We start from the raw sequence: 18,953 nt of genomic DNA, 5'->3' as shown, positions 1-18,953 counted from the left end.
ATATCTTTTTTAGGAGACAGAGAGAGGGGACCCAAATTAACCCATAACACCACATCACTATATTTTAAACTCCTGATTTTGCCCCAGAAAACCTGGTCATTTCAAGTGTTCTCTATGTCACTGAGAAGTACTTCCAAATATATACATACCGGAAACCTAGAAGTCTGAGATGACTCCCTCTCTCTCCCCTATTCACATCCAATCCATCACAAATTCTCATAAATTCTGCTTCCCAAACATCTCTCCAGGCCGTCCATCTCATCTACTGCCACCTAAGTGCAAGTTGAATCATCCGTCATGTCCATTTTTTTCTGCCCTTTTGTGGTCCATCCTTCACTGGAACCAGAATGTTCTTTTTAAAGTGCAGGTATCATCTGGCCATCCTCCAACTTAAAAAGCCTTCAGTGGTACCCGCTGCACGTTCTACCACATGGCCCCTGCCGGCCTCTGTGACCTCTTCTGGTGCCTTGTTTTCCCAGATTCACTCCCACTCTTTCAGAGCTGAGATTTTCCATGAATACAGCCTCCTACACAGAGCCTCTCCCCTGCTCTTCACTCTCCCCTCCCAGTGTAAATTCTTTAAAAGCACTTCCCACATGGTCAGTCCCCCTCCTAAAGCACCATGACATCTTCCACTTGGCCTTTATCACACCAGCAATCTTATAACTACTTTGAAATTATTGACTAACATCTCTCTCCTCTTCCTCTCGTGTATAATCTCCATGAGAATAGGAATATAATTTTGTTGCTATTATAATAGTTCACCCTTTTACTCCTAGCATTAGCACAGGCATTTCTTTTTTATTTTTTTTTTTAATGTTGAATTTTGAGAGAGAGAGAGACAGAGACAGAGACAGTGCAACCAGGAGAGGGCAGAGAGAGGGAGACACAGAATCCAAAGTAGGCTCCAGGCTCTGAGCTGTCTTCACAGAGCCAACGCGGGGCTCAAACTCACGAACCATGAGATCACCACCTGAGCTGAAGCCGGATGCTTAACCGACTGAGCCACCCAGGCGCCCCTTAACACCGGTCTCTATACAAAGATGCCAGAAGTATAAATGAAGATAAAAGGAAGGGCCCCTGGTGTTCAAGAAGGAAGGAACATTAAAATCAGCTACATTCATAGATCTAAAATGAAGCAGGGGGCAAGGCTGACTGCAGGTACCCTTTCCCATAACAACCATCAAAGTGCATTGAGATTTCTGCCTCATTTCAATAAGATCACAAAATCACAACCTCAGAGGGCTCAGAGCACATACTGACACTTTGTTTTCACCACTGAATGCAATATGTTTTGAGCAGCTAACTTGCTACCTGCATTATCCATCTTTGTAGAAGCATTTTCCTTTGTGTGTGTGTGTGAGATTGTTTTAGAGCCACAGTTGACCTTGCACAATTTCAATTTCAGAAGATCATTTTACCAATGAAGAATTGGGGCCCAGAACAATAAAATAGTTCACTTTCCTACAGCCAGACCACTGTCTTATACTGAGTAAGTTGTGGAAGGCCATTCCAAGCAATAACTCAGCGACCCAAATTTCATCTCACCCATTAAGAATACTTACTCCCCGGTATCTCTTTATGCTGGCTCACTGCTCACTCCAAACAGAGCATCAATTCTGATGATCTTGCTTCTAGTGTTCCACTACAAGGTGACCATAACATTTATCATTCAAATGAAGTCATCGGTGTGAGTGCATGGGGACACTATTGGTAATTACCTTGAGACAACGGGTATCAACCAGGACTGTCCTAAGTAAGCCCGGATATGTGGTCACATTACCACTACATCAAATTCTTCAGAAAAACCACATGTACAGGTGTTCAGTAAGTAGTGATTATATTTCCTCCTCGAGAGTGGGCTTTGAGGGGAGTGGGCATTACTCCTGCCTTGATCCCTTGCAGCTCATACTAGTAGAGCTGTAGAACCTGGCCATTTGCAACCCCACTGTCCCCCACACGGACCTGATAGACACAATCAGGAAGAAGCAATCCAAGAACTAGATGTCATCTTCTTACGAAAAAGACACCTGTTTACGAGATACAGTATTTTTTTTAATTTTTTTTTAATGTTTATTTATTTTTGACAGAGAGAGAGAGAGAAAGAGCATGAGCAGGGGAGGGGCAGAGAGAGAGGGAGACACAGAATCCAAAGCAAGCTCCAGGCACTGAGCTGTCAGCACAGAGTCCGATGCGGGCTTGAACCCACAGACTGCGAGATCATGACCTGAGCTGAAGTCGGACACTCAACCTACTGAGCCACCCAGGCGCCCCTTAGATACAGTGTTTTTTTATTCACAAGTTATAGCACTTCATTCACTAACCTCTGTTTCTCTGAAGAAATAATGATAGGTTTCCTGGATGACCATTCTCCACTTCTTCTCCAAAACGTAGATATCGGGGCGCCTGGGTGGCGCAGTCGGTTAAGCGTCCGACTTCAACCAGGTCACGATCTCGCGGTCCGTGAGTTCGAGCCCCGCGTCAGGCTCTGGGCTGATGGCTCGGAGCCTAGAGCTTGTTTCCGATTCTGTGTCTCCCTCTCTCTCTGCCCCTCCCCCGTTCATGCCCTGTCTCTCTCTGTCCCAAAAATAAATAAAAAACGTTGAAAAAAAAAAAATTAAAAAAAAAACAAAAACAAAACAAAAAAAAAAAACGTAGATATCACATGGACACACACACACACACACACACACACACACACATCCACACACATCCCTTTTTAAATTCTCTCTCAGGGCACCTGGGTGGCTCAATAGGTAAAGCGTCTGACTTTGGCTCAGGTCATGATCTTGTGGTTTGTGAGTTCAAGCCCCGCATCAGGCTCTGTACTGACAGCTCAAAGCCTAGAGCCTGTTTCGGATTCTGTGTCTCCCTCTCTCTCTGCTCCTTCCCTGCTCAGGCTGTCCCTCTCTCTCTCTCTCTCTCTCGCTCTCGCTCTCTCTCTCTCTCAAGAATAAACATTAGAAACATTTTTTTTTTTAAATTCTCTTTCTCTCTCACACACACACAAAGCCTAAAATTGCAAGCATAAGGCAATTTAATTTACTCATCTGATTAGAAGTGAAATCATAAATGCCAGGCAACCATTTTGTTCCACGCTATTGCTTTGTCACTTGGGACTTTTAAGGTACATACCTGAAAGCAAATAAAAAATAGGATTTCCTAGGATTTAGCAGAGTGGATTGGAGCCAGATTATGGAATCAATGTTTGTCTAGACCCCTGTATCTTGAGGGGTTCATGGGTACTGAGATTTAACCAGTATGCAACTACATTGCCCTTAACCACCCCAGTGAGCTGACATATCTTTCCTACTTCCATGTTAAAAACATAAAAACCCGCTTACAGGATAACAGATTATAACATTAACTATGTGTAGTACAATAAAGAATGTTTCCACCTTTCCTTATCACCTCATATTTTATCATCTCAGGAGGAAAGGTAGCCATTGATGATATTATATCAGGCAGGCCCTGGAGCATCAAAAAAGCAAATACAGTTGCCTTATTTTCCATTATTTTTCCCTGATTTTTTCACTAATTTGGTACTAGCTCTGGCTACACATAGAAAGAAAGAAGGAAGGGAAAGGAAAGGAAAGGAAGGGAAAGGAAAGGAAAGGAAAGAAAGAAAGAAAGAAAGAAAGAAAGAAAGAAAGAAAGAAAGAAAGAAAAGAAAAGAAAGAAAAGAAGTACAGGGGAAGAAAAAAGAGAAAGAAAGAGAGAAGGAAATACAGGGAAAGAAAGAAAGAAAGAAAGAAAGAAAGAAAGAAAGAAAGAAAGAAAGAAAGAAAGAAAGACATGGAAAGAAAGAGTGAAGGAAGTACAGGGAAAGAAAGAAAAAGAAAGAAAGAAGGAGAAGGAAATACAGGGAAAGAAAGAAAAGAAAGAAAGAGAAAGAAAGAAAGAAAGAAAGAAAGAAAGAAAGAAAGAAAGAAAAAGACAAGGAAGGAAGGAAGGAAGGAAGGAAGGAAGGAAGGAAGGAAGGAAGGAAGGAAGAAAGGGACAGGCATAATGTTCACTCAATACTATAAGTTTTAGGAGAAATTTTCAATAGTAACTAAAAGCGTATGAGTGAACTAATGTTAGTGCATTTTATTTCAGTTCTTCCTGGAAAACGAATGCAGCTTTCAAATGTCCAACTTTTCTTTACTTGTTGAGAAGTAGATCTAAACTTGTACATTTGTCTATGGAGCTTGCTACAATTCCCATCTTATGCTCAGTTCTTGAGTTTCACCTCTGTGGGACAGTATTTGAACTTTAAAACTACCTTCACTCCAACACAGCAGAATCCAATATAATTTGAAAAAAATAAATAGTCCAATGAAAACATTTAATATTTGGCCAGAGGAAAGTTAAAGTAATGCTTAAAGGAAAGTCATAAGTACTTATTATTAATTATGGGTGACTAATTATTACCCATTGAACAGAAAATTGTCTAAATGCTAAATTGAAGTCCAAGTTGAATATAGGTCAACAAGATAGCACTCTTATCTTAAAAAAGCATGTATCTTTTTTCAATAACTATTATTTTAGTGTGTCATAACATCGTACTTTATAGATAGGAAGGCAAATATGCCAAGAATACTGCTCTCAGTGCTCTTACAGTCAAAGAAAGGAAATGAGGTAAACACCAGTAATATCCAGCACATCCAAAACCATACAGCCCTGTGCCCTTTCCTTATTAACTGGTTGTCAGGAACATTAAGCAGCTCCATATTTATACAGTGTTTGAAACTGTCTGGCACACAGCAGTAAACACTGTATAAATATTTATTAAGTCAATAAGTAAATTCATACAATAGATGCGCCATAAGATAGGCACAGGCAAACATGAAATATAAAAATTGTAGATAGCTAACAAACTCATAAAGAGGGGACATATAATGGATGGAAAAATTGACAACAGAACTTATTAAAGTTACTAAAACAAAAGGAAACACCATTAGCCCAGACCTGGAGCTGAGATAAATTCATAAAATCATAAATAGACACAGGAGACAAGAGTATAGGTTGCAAAATTTGGCTTTAAAAGTGAGTGATGGAATATAATATTTGTTAGTATTGTAATATTTGGTGACACTTAAAGGGAGACCGATCCTTTTTGAAGTAATCAGCCCATCTTCACCAGAATCAAATGTGTAGTTATGTATTGGTCACAAAGAACTATCATACACAAGTTTAACAATGATTAATATTGCTGCTGTGCTGTTCTTAGAAGATAGATTCCTTGCAAATTAAGTAACACTTCATATCGGTATAGCTTTTCACATTCAAATTAGCATGTTTTGCCTTAAAGCTGTTAGAGAATGGCCAGTCTGTTTAGCCAACAGTGTCTTACAACCATCTCCTTTCTTCTTCCTTTCCACATCAAGTTTATGAAGAAACACCTGGTGGAGGAGAAAGGGTCAACTCTAATTTCTTCTCTTAAGAGATGAATTTCTCTCTGTAAATCCTTATGAACTGTGTGTGGTATAAGTCAGCTTGATTAGATTGGATTGAGTTGGGTTGGAGTGGATCTAAGTGACTAAGAAATCAAACATTTCCCCTTTTATAATTTTTAAAGCAATTTCTTATTGAGTATTGAGTGGAAAACTATATATATATAATATATATTTTATGGTCAATATACAATATATACTTATTATATATATCTTATATGGTCCCTCTCTATCATCAGTTACTACAACCTACCTTGTCTATAGATTACTATAAACAACCTGTATCCAACCAAATAGGTTTGATTGGAAAATTCAAAATTATTTCCTCATGGTAGGCTGATAAATTATAATGAATAAATTCCATCAAGATGTATTACTTAAAATAATACTAACTGAAAGTGAAAAGCTTTATATAAACCCTGTTTAAAAGTAGCTCATCATTTATATGTTGTTAAAAACTTTTTGTATCACAAATCTAGAGACACAGACAACTTTCTTACAAAGAAGAAATCCATGAGACTTTCAATGTAATTAGTTCATTTTAAGAGACAGAAAAAAAAACTAACTTATCATACACCAAATTGACGTAATAACTGACTACATTTATATATTTGCATCATGGATACAGATTCTTGAATATGCTACATTGAGTTGCTAAGCAACTCTTTCTACCAGTTAGCAAAGTTTTTCCTTAAAAGGATAGTCTTATAACAAAGGAATGTGTGTAAACTCCTGGTTTTTAAACAATGCTGTTTAAATCCACACACTTTGAATGAATGAAAGTTCTAATAGTTTCTTGGAAATGAACAGCTGTCTGGATGTGTCACTGTATTCATTCACTTATCGCATATAACACAATTAAAAAGTGATTTAGAGGTAAGGTAGAAAAGGAGGTGACTTTTAAATTTTGTATCTTCCTAGTTATTTATTATCTCCCACAGTGATTGGGAAAGTCTCACCAAAAATCATTATTTAGCCAAATATATCTGAAAATAAGATACGACCATATTATTTATATCTGAAGAAATTTCTTAAGAGATTCGCAGGCATGCAATTCACCATAAAGTGTCTAGAATCTGCATGGTTATGCTTTTAGTTCTCATTTATTGATAAAATTTGTTCTTTATGAGTTAACTGATACTCTGTCCAGATTGGTTCTCCTTTTGCTTTTTTCTTAGTGGCTTTAACTAAGGAGTAGTCTATTAGCCGTTGCAATTAAGTCATAAGAGAGAAACAACAACATCTTTTTCTTCCAGACTTTATGAGACCTTGGAGACTATGAAGATATGAGGATTAGTTTTCCAAACATAAAACCACAGAACGGGCCAGACATAAAGGGGTACATACCAAATGAGTCTATTTCTGTCACATTCAGAAACAGGCACAACTCATGTTTGGTCCTGTTAGGACAGTGGTTACTCGCCTTGGGGTCAGGTCTCTGGGATGCTGGTAAATGGTATGTTTCTGGATGTGGATGCTGGTTACGTTAGTGGGTTCAGTATGTGAATATTTGTTAGCTATTCATTTATTCTTTGGGTATATGCTATACCTCAGTAAAAAGTCCAAATTAATTTTTTTAACGTTTATTCACTTTTGAGAGACAGACAGATAGAGCATGAGTGGGGGAGGAGCAGAGAGAAAGGGAGACACAGAATCCGAAGCAGGTTCCAGACTCTGAGCTGTCAGCACAAAGCCCGACGCGGGGCTGGAACTCAGGAACCATAAGATCATGACCTGAGCCGAGGTTGGATGCTTAACCGACTGAGCCACCCAGGCGCCCCTAAAAAGTCCAAATTAAAACAAACGAAACAACAGAAAATGAAAAGCATTCAGATTTCCTTTTTCTCATTCCAACAGTGTGTTCTAAAGGGGCTCCTATTAGTTGCAAATCACAATAGTTGTGTTATCCCAAATCCTGACTGTGTAGCAGCATAACCAGCCCTTTGGATCTTCTGCTTCCGTATCTTGTGATTTATTTTTTCCCCAGTCACAAGCTGTGCTAACCTCTGAGGCCCCTGACAGCCTGCTGGCGGGAAGCCTGTTAACCTTTGTCTGTGAACTAACACCGTTTGCCGTGTTAACAGGCGAGTTGTGTGAGGAGAAGCTGGACTTCTGTGCCCAGGACCTGAACCCCTGCCAGCATGACTCCAAGTGCATCCTGATGCCAAAGGGATTCAAGTAAGTCAGAGGCTGCCTCGGGGCTCCCAGTGGGGGGGGGGGGGGGGGGGAAGGGGTTCTTCAGGAACCTGTTTCTTCACCTTCCTTTCAGGACCTTGCTTCACACCTTTGCTGGGGACGAAAGGGACATACTCTCCAGTGTCAGTGGGATTTTTATAAATGCTGATATACAACATGGACTTTTTTTTTTAGTACGCTAAAGAAAATGAAAGACAGCATTTCCTTTCGTTCCATGGCTCTTCCTGGGAAGTCACGTATGAAATAAATTAGCCTTTGACTGTGTTTACTTAAATGTATTTGAAGGCCACGTAAGGGGCACCTGGGTGGCTCAGTCGGTTAAGTGTCTTGAGTCTTGATTTCAGCTCAGGTCATGGTCTCACAGTTCCTGAGTTCAAGCCCTACATTGGGCTGCACACTGATGGCACAGAGCTTGCTTCGGATTTTCTCTCTGTCGCTCCCCCACTTGTGCTCACACGCTCTCTCTCTCAAAATAAATGAAACTTAAAACTATTGAAGGACAAATAAATTTGTAGTATCTACTAGGCACTTTATTATCTGAATGTAAGTTGGTGGTAAATAGGGACTTTAATGTAACTGAAGTTTCTTTGGTCTGCAACAATTCTTAACTCTCCGAGGTGAGGAAGATGGAGGGAACCTTATGTCCCAGGTTGCCCTGGGACAGTTCCAGTTTATGCCTGTTGTCTTAGCATAATTATTAATAGCCCCTCTTTCACCTTACATTTGCCTTCTGTGGGATGATAAAGCATACAGTCACTGTAGATAGAGGGCTCCCTCAAGTGAACTCAGAACTTCAAAATTGCTGCTTTTCCCTCCTCAGTAATCTTCCTGAAATATGTTCGGTATCAGATTAAATTATTTCTTTGCTACAATCCTGAAATAGTTTAAGGGCCTATCAATAGTAAGGTTCTCTTCTTAGAGCTGACAGTGGTTTAGAGATCATCTGGTCCGAATTCATTTTAAACATGAGGAAACCATGGCCCAGACAGGTTGGTGGCTGTCCAAAGATCTCAAGGTTATTCATTGGCAGGGGTGGGAGCTAGGTCTTACATTTCCCAGTTGGATGATTTTTCTAATATAGGTTACCTCTAAGAAGTTTTGTAGTTGATTAACATTACAGATGGTTTGTTATAGAAGATACGCTGGATGCTCAGGAATGAGACAGCTGGGTTCAAGAGTTGAGCCGTGCTTACATCAGACAATCAACAAATAGAATTATTTGTTCTTTTGCCCACTATGTATTGGGTACCTGCCATGGGACAGGGTGCCCATGTTATGTTATATAGCGTTTTTTTTTTTTAAGTTTATTTATTTTGAGAGAGAGGGAGAGAGTGAGCCAGGGGAGAGAGGCAGGGAGAGGGGGAGAGAGAGAATCCCAAGCAGGCTCCGCACTGTGGGCACAGAGCCCAATGCGGGACTCAAACTCATGAACCATGAGATCATGATCTGAGCCAAAGTCGAGAGCCAGACACTTAACTGACTGAGCCATACAGACACCCCCGTTATATAGTGTTTTATAGCTACTCACATTCACATACTTTCTCTTCTCAGTGAAATGACTCAAGCTTAATTGCCATAGGATTCAAAGAATTAAAAAATTACTCAGGTCGGGGACAATTTTGTAAGAGAAGATGGGAGGTGAGCTGGATTTCTAACAGTTTGATACTTGTCCACACATTATCAGACATTCTGAGTTGAATGGGAGATAGGGTCAGTATCTCCAGAACCCCTGCCTTTCAAAAATCAATCTGAATAAAATGTTTATGCTCGTTTTAGTTACAGAATATTTTTTACTCAATTTGTTCAAAATTTTATTATTATTATTATTATTATTATTATTTATTTTAGAGAGAAAGAGAGTAAGCAGGGGAGGGGGCAGAGGGAGAGAAAGAGGGAATCTTAAGCAGGCTCCACACTCAATGCAAAGCCCAACATGGGGCTCAGTCCCACAACCCTGGGATCCATGACCTGAGCCAAAATCAAGAGTTGGACTCTCGGGGTGCCTGGGTGGCTCAGTTGGTTGAGCATCTGACTTCAGTTCAGGTCACGATCTCATGGTTCGTGGGTTCAAGCCCCACGTCTGGCTCTGTGCTGACAGCTCAGAGCCTGGAGCCTGCTTTGGAATCTGTGTCTCCCTCTCTTTCTGCCCCTGCCCTGTTCATGCTGCCTTTCTCTCTATGTCAAAAATAAATACACATTAAAAAAATTTTTTTTAAAGAGTCAGATGCTCAACCAATTGAGACGCCAGTTTCCTTGAATACTTTTTTTTTTATTTTTTTAAGTAAGCTTCATGCCCGACTTGGGGCTTGAACTCACAACCCTGAGATCAGGAGTCACATGCTCTACCCAACTGAGCCAGCCAGGTACCCCTAAAATTTTAGAATATACAAACACAGTTTTAGTTACAGCACCTGCTGACTCCATTTGATACCTTGTTGAAAAAGAAAATAATATCTTTGAATTCTACTTTTCATTATATTTTAGTTTACAATCCCATGCAAAAAAATGGACGTCTTCTTGAAATCTTTACTGATACAAAATGCTTTATTGCATTTTGTTCACCCAAGTACTGTATGTCAGTTACTTTAACTCCTAATGCCTTTGATCTGCCCGCAGTTAAATTTGGCGAATTGAAAATCCACCACTTACATAACAAATATCCTTTCTCAGAGAAATTCACCAGTCAGGGAAGTGGTTTTCTAGAACTGTTTATCTGCCACACAGGTTTCACAGGGCTTTGTGCATTCTGATTGTAAGATAAAGTGTTAGTGAGACTTAATGGAAACCACTAAAAAATGAGGGAGTTTGTCTTTAAAAGACTACTCCTTAATTCAGTATCTTCTATTACTATCGATTAAATTACACTCTCAGAAGTGCATCCTCCTGCATCATGGGTTAGCTGATTTGGGAACCTATTGTTTTCAGCAGTAATTTGTGAGCTTGTTTTATGGCTGTATGTAGTTTAGCAGAAAGCAGGTGACGTCGCAGTGTGTGCGATCACTCCCATATTATAAATAATTGTGGGGGGGTGGGAGGGAGGGGAGGGTGGGTGATGGGTATTGAGGAGGGCACCTTTTGGGATGAGCACTGGGTGTTGTATGGAAACCAATTTGACAATAAACTTCATATATTGGAAAAAAAATAATTGCACATTGTCACGAAGGGAGTTGCAAAAAGAAAATGGGCTTAGAAACCAAAAGGACACGAAGTGCTAAAGAAAATCTCTATTGACAAATGTTGTTTGGACAAACTGTACTGTGAACTTCAAATTCATTTTCTTACTACTAAGCTAACAGCTGGTTTTACTTTTCTTGCTTTATTATATACCTCATAAATCTCCTAAATTGCTTTGAGATATTTTTAGACCATCATATGCCATAAGCAGTATTTTCAAGCATGCATCTTCCTTAGTCAGCTTTTGGGCTTCTAAACAGTATATTTTAGGGCGCCCGGCTAGCTCAGTCGGTAGAGCATGAGACTCTTAAACAGTATATTTTATAGTCTTTGCTTTCTTCCTCACTCCTTGGCAGATAATAGAGTTGAGGGAATGTGATAGGTTTTATTGATAATACAAACCTTAAGGAATTCTTAATTAAATATTTTCTTTTGTTTTGAAATTTGATCTGAGGAGCAAAAGAAAGACAAAAAAAAAAATGTTGGTCATAACGTGACTCCAAGTTCTAATGGGCTTGAAAAATAGTATTTGTAGAGAAGAGAATATGAAACAGCTCTTAGCCACTGGTGGTGAATGTGTGGTTCTCTTATCTTTTACTTTGATTTCTTTTCTCAGATAAATAATTCAGAGTGTTTCAAAGCATTTCTTCTTTTAATGCCTGGCATTTCAGCGGCTCTGCTCACATTAACATTGATGGAAGCTCTCTTCTCAGACTTTGTCCATCTATTTGAGAATGTATATGGCCACTTAGGATCCATTTAACTTCAGACTTGTTGTTTACTTTGCTTTGTTAGGATTTAGCATTAAAACCACTGGCTCTAGAGCAAGCATGCTTCCTCAGTGAGCTCATTTTATTTTCCTAATTTGTACATGCGGAGCTGAAAGTTTGTTCTCCTTAGAGGGTATATACCCCCATTTATTTTAATTCATCAGCCCTCCAGTAACTCTTAAATCCTGATTTTGCATTTTCAGAGAAAACCCTCAGTGTTCAGTAATGTCCACATTCACTTGGGCATTTTTAATTATCCTCATTCATTTAAATCCTAATGGCTTTAAAATCAAAAACTGGAACATTAGTAGACAGTAAACCACAAAGACTTTTATAGAATTATTAAGACTTAATAGAATTATTTTTTAAATACTTGCCATTTATTGATCATGCATTATGTATTAAACACCATAATGATTCTTTTATAGTGTTTTTATTTAAGCATAATGGTTTTATTTAAGCTTTTAACAAACCTGCGAGGTGGAAATTATTTTGTACTGTGTATGTTACAGATGAAGACATGAACACTTAGGAAGCTTAAGTAAGTTAGTCAAGATCGTGTACATGTAAGGATGACGCCAGACTACAAACCCAGTTCTAACTGCAACATCAGAATTCTATAAAGCTAAATAAGCCATAGTTTCCTGGTTTATTTGTTTTTTAAAGTCAGTGAGCCCTCTCTTAAACCCAAAACAGAAATACTCATGGAAGCCCAATGTGTGAAAACTAATAAATCACAACAAGAGAGTGTTGGGAGAGAGGGGAGAGGGGAGGGAAACAGGAAACTGCCAATAGCCTCCTTCCCTTCAGGGGTCCCTTTTCGCCCCTCAAAGCACAGATTGAAAAGCACTGCACACGCCATGCTACTTTCTCCACAGGCAACGATAAAGTATTTCATCCTTCAGTGGTGAGAAATCCAGGCTCTCTTGTCAGATTGCTTGGGTTTAGTACCTTGGCTGTGGCAGTTACAAGTCGAGTGCCCTTGGGTAAATCCCTTAACCAGTTTGTCTGTTAGTTTTCTCACCTGTCATGTGAGGTAGTGGTGATACTGCTGTCACAGGATCATGGAGAAGGATTCCGTGAATCCACATATGCAAAGTGGTTAGAACAGGGCATAGCACCTAGGAAGTGCTCAGAGAACACCACGTGTACGCATGACGGTTCTTCATCGGTGCATCTGAGACCCATCCTTCCCCGGGGCCACCAGAGTGAACAAACAAGCTGAAAGCTATCCATGGAATTGGCCCCTGGATTTTTTTTTTTAATCAGTTTCCCTGTCCTGCTCCACTAGGTCAGCCAACCTCTGCCATAATGATTGTCTGGATTCATTATGAATTAAGGTTTCAATGCTGACTTTTTTTTTTCATAAAATACTGTTTGATTCCAATACATCCATTCTCTTTTTTTTTCTTTTATTTAAATTATATCTATATCTATTTGTAGATAGAGATAGAGATAGAGGTAGAGGTAGAGGTAGAGGTAGAGGTAGAGAGAGAGAGAATGAGAGCACGAGCAGGGTAGTGGCAGAGAGAGAGAGACAGAGACAGAGAGAGAATCCCAAGCAGGCTCTGCACCATCAGCACAGAGCCCGACATGGGGCTCGATCTCAAGGAGCTGTGAGATCATGACCAGAGCTGAAACCAAGAGTTAGACCCTTAACCGACTAAGCCACCCAGCCTCCCCAATACATCCATTCTCTATTAGGAAACAAAAATGTTAATTATTTTAAAATGTGTTTAGTATTTTTGGTAAATTTTATACCATAGCACTTCCATTGTCTCAACTGTTCAAAGGAGTTAGAGCAAATGAAAATAGAGGACACTCTAAGCAAAAATAGTCAGGGTGGAGGGAGGGAGGGGAGAGAGGATGGAGGGGAGAAGGAGGGAGAAGATGGGAAGATGGAGGAGAGGGGAGGGACGGAAGAAAGCAAACAAGATGGGGGGAGGAGAGAAGGAAGGAGGGACTCCTGCACATTTGCATCCTCATTTGGTTCATGGATGCTTACTAATTATCACCATTCTGACAGATCCCAGGGAGAAAACATGGAATAACTGTTTTCTAGGGATCTATTAATTTGGGGGCTCGATGAGCCTGTTCTATATAAGTTTTGAGTGTTTCGTTTTAGTTCTAATGTACTTTCATTGAAGTTTAGTTGACAAACACTGCTACCTTAGTTCTAGGTGTACTATGTTTTCTAAAGATAGAGCCCTTTTTTCCTAGATGAAATGCAACTGTTTTGCTTACCTTGGCTCAGTTCAGTTTGAAACTGTTTACCTACTTGTTCAAGCAGATGTGACTGCACACCAGGATACATAGGCGAGCACTGCGACATTGACTTTGATGACTGCCAAGATAACAAATGCAAAAACGGAGCCCACTGCACAGATGCCGTGAATGGCTATACGTGCATCTGCCCCGAAGGCTACAGGTAAAAGTAGAAATAGAGATTTGTGGTAGAGTTAAGTCTTACAGAAAGACCGCAATTCTCATGCAATTCACACGCAACTAAAAGCAATGTGTTCTTTCTGTTTCCTTTAGCGGCTTGTTCTGCGAATTTTCTCCACCCATGGTCCTCCCTCGTACCAGCCCCTGTGATAATTTTGATTGCCAGAACGGTGCCCAGTGCATCATCAGGATAAATGAGCCAATATGCCAGTGTTTGCCAGGCTACCAGGGAGAGAAGTGTGAAAAGTTGGTTAGTGTGAATTTTGTAAACAAAGAGTCTTATCTTCAAATTCCTTCAGCCAAGGTCCGTCCACAAACGAACATCACTCTGCAGGTAAGACATCCCCCACCAGCAAGGGCTGATTTCATCCTAAACCACATTTAACTAAATCATAAACCTCTGGTAGTTTGTGAGTGATACTATTTCCTAAAGAGACAGTTATCGACTGCACAACGCAGTGACAGAAAATGTTCTCTGTATGAAAATCTTCAGTTATTCTTCTCTATAACATTTGTATTTTTCAAAACTAAATGGGAACCAGGTATTTTTATTCACTACTTGATTGTGAAACACATAGGGCGCAACAAAATATATGGTTTGTGCTCTGGTAAAGGTATTTTTATTCATTTTTTTTTTTTTTTTATGACTCAGAGTTCAGGCTCTGTGCCCTCTGAGATGGGGCCAGGGGGATGGGGAGGATGCTGTTAGGAATTCTGCAGGTGAGGAGAACACCGGTGAGACAAGACACCTTGACAAAATATTCAGCCGTTGTCTTTTAACTCTTCCCCCGGAAACTTTAAGAAGCGACATGAAATTAACAAACTGATCTTATTTTAAGACTTTTCACCAAGTCACTGTGTCCCCTTAAGCAAGTCATTCGGACCTGCACGAAGGAGGTGAGACTAGATTAGGAGTTATGAATTCAGGACACGCAGGGGCAAGCTGGGACTGCATGTTTATTTTATCTGGTAGGAAAAATATTTTAATATATTTTGAATTCAGATGACCTTAGCCGATTAACATAGGCGTCACTCCTTATTCAGGTTACCTTGACACTCCAAGTGAATGTCATGAGTGTCATGAGTGAGTGTCCTTAACCATCATGAGGAATGGGACTCAGGAAGGCAGACGGGCCTTCCGTAGAAAGCCTGTCTCCCTGTCTTCCAGCATTTGCCATACCAGATTGTATGGCAAGAACCTAGTGAGTTTCAGGTATAAATCTAATTTTTACTGACTTGGTCCTCAAAAGCCCACAAAGGCTAGAAAGGATAAAAACAGAGATCTCCCACTGTTCATGCCATAACTGTGAAGAATGTTTTTTTATGTGGAATATAAAAATCAGTCTCACTCAGTGCAGTTACATTTCATATATGCCATAAAGACAACCTGGAACAGGAGTGAAAAGAACAGGTAAGTGAAGATCTCCAGCAGAGAATGTTTTAGGCACACCCAGGGGTGTTTACTGAAGTGTCTGTTACTGTGTTGTTGGTTTTTTTAATTCTTTATGAATCTATTTGCATCGAAGTAATTTAGGAGCGGGTCACCTTTCAAGTCGTCCTGTCAGCGCGCGCTACTGTTTTCTCATAGCTATAAGGAAAAAATAAGCTGTAGTAAAAACTCTTCACTAAGCAGTCTTCTTTTTGATGAAGTACGTGTGGATGACAGTGCGTCCTAATGTCAGGGTTACTTCCTACTAGATTGCCACAGACGAAGACAGTGGAATCCTCCTGTATAAAGGCGACAAGGACCATATTGCCGTCGAACTGTATCGGGGACGGGTTCGTGCCAGCTACGACACCGGCTCCCACCCAGCTTCTGCCATTTACAGGTGAACATCTCTTGGTTACTGAGAGAAGAGCCGTTTCTCCTCTATTTTTCTGTAATGGTGAGGGGAGGGAGTAATTTGGCCACAGCAGGCTTATGATGGGTGTCTTATTTAGGGGCCCGGCAGGAACAGGTGCCATACTCAAGTTGGATAATGGAGGAGAGATTCTTAAGGGGACTTTTTACAAAGATTGGTAGGGATAGTACAGTAACCTAGGACCAGTAACGAGGGATACAGCTACTGCCCATATGCCTGAAGGGGTAAGTGGAGGCAGCACTCTTGGAAATCCACGCTCAGAAAGGGACTCGTGGCAAGGACTGCCTTGGCAGGAGATGCGACCTTCAACAAAGGGATGCAGTCAGTCCTTGGAGGAGGAACCAGGACTTTTAAATACCCAGCCATCCTTCTCCTTCCCAACAGCCCCCTGCCTGTGCTCCCCTTTGGCAAAATCAAATTCCAGACAAAAAGGAACCCACTGATCACAGTAATGTAGTTTGCACATGAGTCTCCCAGACCCCAGAGCAGAGTGAATACAGGTGGAGAGTAGCTCTAGAAAAGAAACTGCAAGATACCCAGCACAGTGAGGAATTTAACATTACCTTTCATTCAGCAGTACTTACTGAGCACCTACTGTGTGCCAGGCCGTGATCCAAGCTTTAAGGAACAACACCCTTGGTCTTAGGGAGATTACACATAATAAGCCAAGGGACACATATAATATGTGACCGGTAATGTTATTTATTTTGGAAGTTTCCTAATAACACAATGATAGTGATGATATTTTGAAGATACAAAAGGAGTGGTATTCATGGGGCATAAATTTTGCTGGAAACGTGCTTTTTGCATAAGATTAACCTCTGTTGGATCTCAACACTAATTCACTATCATAGAAATAACTGCCACCAATTAGAGCGAGGTCACAAAGTCATATGCAGTCAGGGTTTTTCAGGCAGGTAACTTAAATGAACTAATCAGGCCAGCTGCAAGAGAAAACTGTGTTCTCATCATTTTACTCTTGAAAAAATCAAACTTTTTAAAATTATATTAGTACTTCCATGATAAATAGCCTTGATGTTGGCAGTGTAATAGAAGTGTCTGTGACAGGAGTGAGCTAGAAGCAAACCTTTGTCAAAACAGGGCCAGACTGCATCTACCCAACTCTCCCTAAATGCTGCCATGGGAAAATGTGGGCCCCAGATTTACCACAACTCCTGAGTTTTCAAGGAAAGGCATAAATCTGGATGTTTTAATATAAGTATTCCATCCTTTTTTTTTATTAAATTTTTTTTTAACATTTATTTATTTTTGAGACAGAGAGAGACAGAGCATGAACAGGGAGGAGCAGAGAGAGAGGGAGACACAGAATGTGAGGCAGGCTCCAGGCTCTGAGCTGTCAGCACAGAGCCTGACACGGGGCTCGAACCCACGGACCATGAGATCATGACCTGAGCCGAAGTCGGACACCCAACCGACCGAGCCACCCAGGCGCCCCAAGTATTCCATCCTTTAAGTATAGATTCATATTTAAAAAAAAATACTATATGTGGTGAACAAAAAGCATCTGTAAGCCAAATACTGACAACACATTTTGGGGGCATTGATTAGGACATAAAGCTGGAGATACTGGCCTCTATATTACCTTTTTTAAATATATTTATGTATTTATTTTAAGAGAGAGAGGGAATGCAAGCAGGAGAGAGAGGGAGAGATAGGGAATCCCAAGCAGGGTCTGCACTGTCAGCACCCAGCCTGATGCGGGGCTTGATCTCACAAACCGTAAAATCATGACCTGAGCCAAAATCAAGAGTCAGATGCTTAACCAACTGGCACCCCTGGCCTCTATATTATTGATGTGTGTATCGATGTGCTTCAAAACCCTTCACGTCCTATCCCGATCCTTTATAACAGTCCCGAGAAAGTAGGTGACAATTGTAGGCCATGAATGGAATTCAGGAAGTCCTCTTAGTGGTGAGCTAACCCACTTGGGAATATTTAGAGCATGGAAACAAACACATCATTATTGGTTTCCAAATGGAGTATGAATTTCATGTCCAAATGGTGATGAATTAATGCCAACATTTTAGATATCGCTAGGCCTCAAATTATATAGCCTCAATTTGTTTGAGCCTGTAAAAAAAGTTTCAGAATGTTGGTTTTGTGGTTCATTTTTGTTTTTTACTTTTCTCTTTTATTTTGTGCAGTGAAAGAGCACAGCACTCTCAGAAACCATAGTAAAGGTTCTTGAAGTTGGTTTATTAAAGCTAGTGTTCACATAAAATATACTTAAAATACTTCTAGATAAGTTGTAGAAACCCATGTGGTTATATCAAAATGAGAAGTTACCATAAAGAGCTTATCTTCAGTTTATGTTCTTACCATCGTTGCCTGACAAACAATAGAGCATACCATATGATGTTTACAAAAAAGAATAATATCAGATAATATGCTTTTCTTTATGAACAGGAAGTTTACTTCTCTGTTTGCAGATCATCTAATGGGGACATCTATTGTAAGGTCCAGGGAAAACAGTTTTCATTTAACTCTTGGTTTTTGATTTATGGCACAAAAATTTAGAAAATCATCACATTATTTTTAAGTATAAGAAAAGTTATCACATTACTTTTAGGTAAAAGAAAAGCAACAATTAGCTAGAATTCAGATAGAGAGATGATTGATTGGTTGATTGGTTGATGATTGATATTGATATGTGTATGTTATATGTGTATGAATATATTAATACTTCAGTATGGAATAGAAAATAAATGCTTCTGTGAAATAGAAACTATAGACAACAGTTGAATTATTTCAGCACGCTAGGAGATTTTAGTTTTGACAAGTAAAAATCCTGGCACTAAGATGTGTGTTCAGATCTAGGCTTGACCAATTACTGGGGGAGAAACTTGGAGCAGATACTTAATGTTTCTGTGTCTCATAAATCATAGCTATAAATAATGATGCAGCACGTACCCCATAAAGTCACTCTGAGTATTAAATCCCAAACTTAGCTCTGTCCTCACTCCTCACTCACATTGTCTTCATTCTCATCTACATGTAGCAATACAGGAACATTTTTCTGGTATCTATTTCTGGAGTATAGCAGGGGAGTT

The 18,953-nt window shown here is 39.9% G+C and overlaps 1 protein-coding gene across 9 annotated transcripts in view; it reads left to right on the top strand.

Annotated features, from left to right (window-relative positions):
* Window positions 1–18,953, top strand: part of SLIT2 (slit guidance ligand 2) — a 375,202-nt gene that overhangs the window by 337,703 nt on the left and 18,546 nt on the right. For all 9 annotated transcript variants that reach the window (XM_053901653.1, XM_019453603.2, XM_053901651.1 and 6 more), the window contains 4 exons: window positions 7,520–7,613; window positions 13,866–14,003; window positions 14,114–14,354; window positions 15,719–15,849. In XM_053901653.1, the coding sequence (XP_053757628.1) occupies window positions 7,520–7,613; window positions 13,866–14,003; window positions 14,114–14,354; window positions 15,719–15,849 (604 nt within the window). The remainder of the gene's footprint in view (window positions 1–7,519; window positions 7,614–13,865; window positions 14,004–14,113; window positions 14,355–15,718; window positions 15,850–18,953) is intronic.

The sequence above is a fragment of the Panthera pardus genome, unplaced genomic scaffold (assembly GCF_024362965.1).
Source record: "Panthera pardus isolate Hobbes unplaced genomic scaffold, ASM2436296v1 HiC_scaffold_13, whole genome shotgun sequence".
NCBI classification, from domain to species: domain Eukaryota; kingdom Metazoa; phylum Chordata; class Mammalia; order Carnivora; family Felidae; genus Panthera; species Panthera pardus.
Note: the sequence above shows the minus strand (reverse complement) of the source record. Positions and strands in the feature narration are given on the sequence as shown.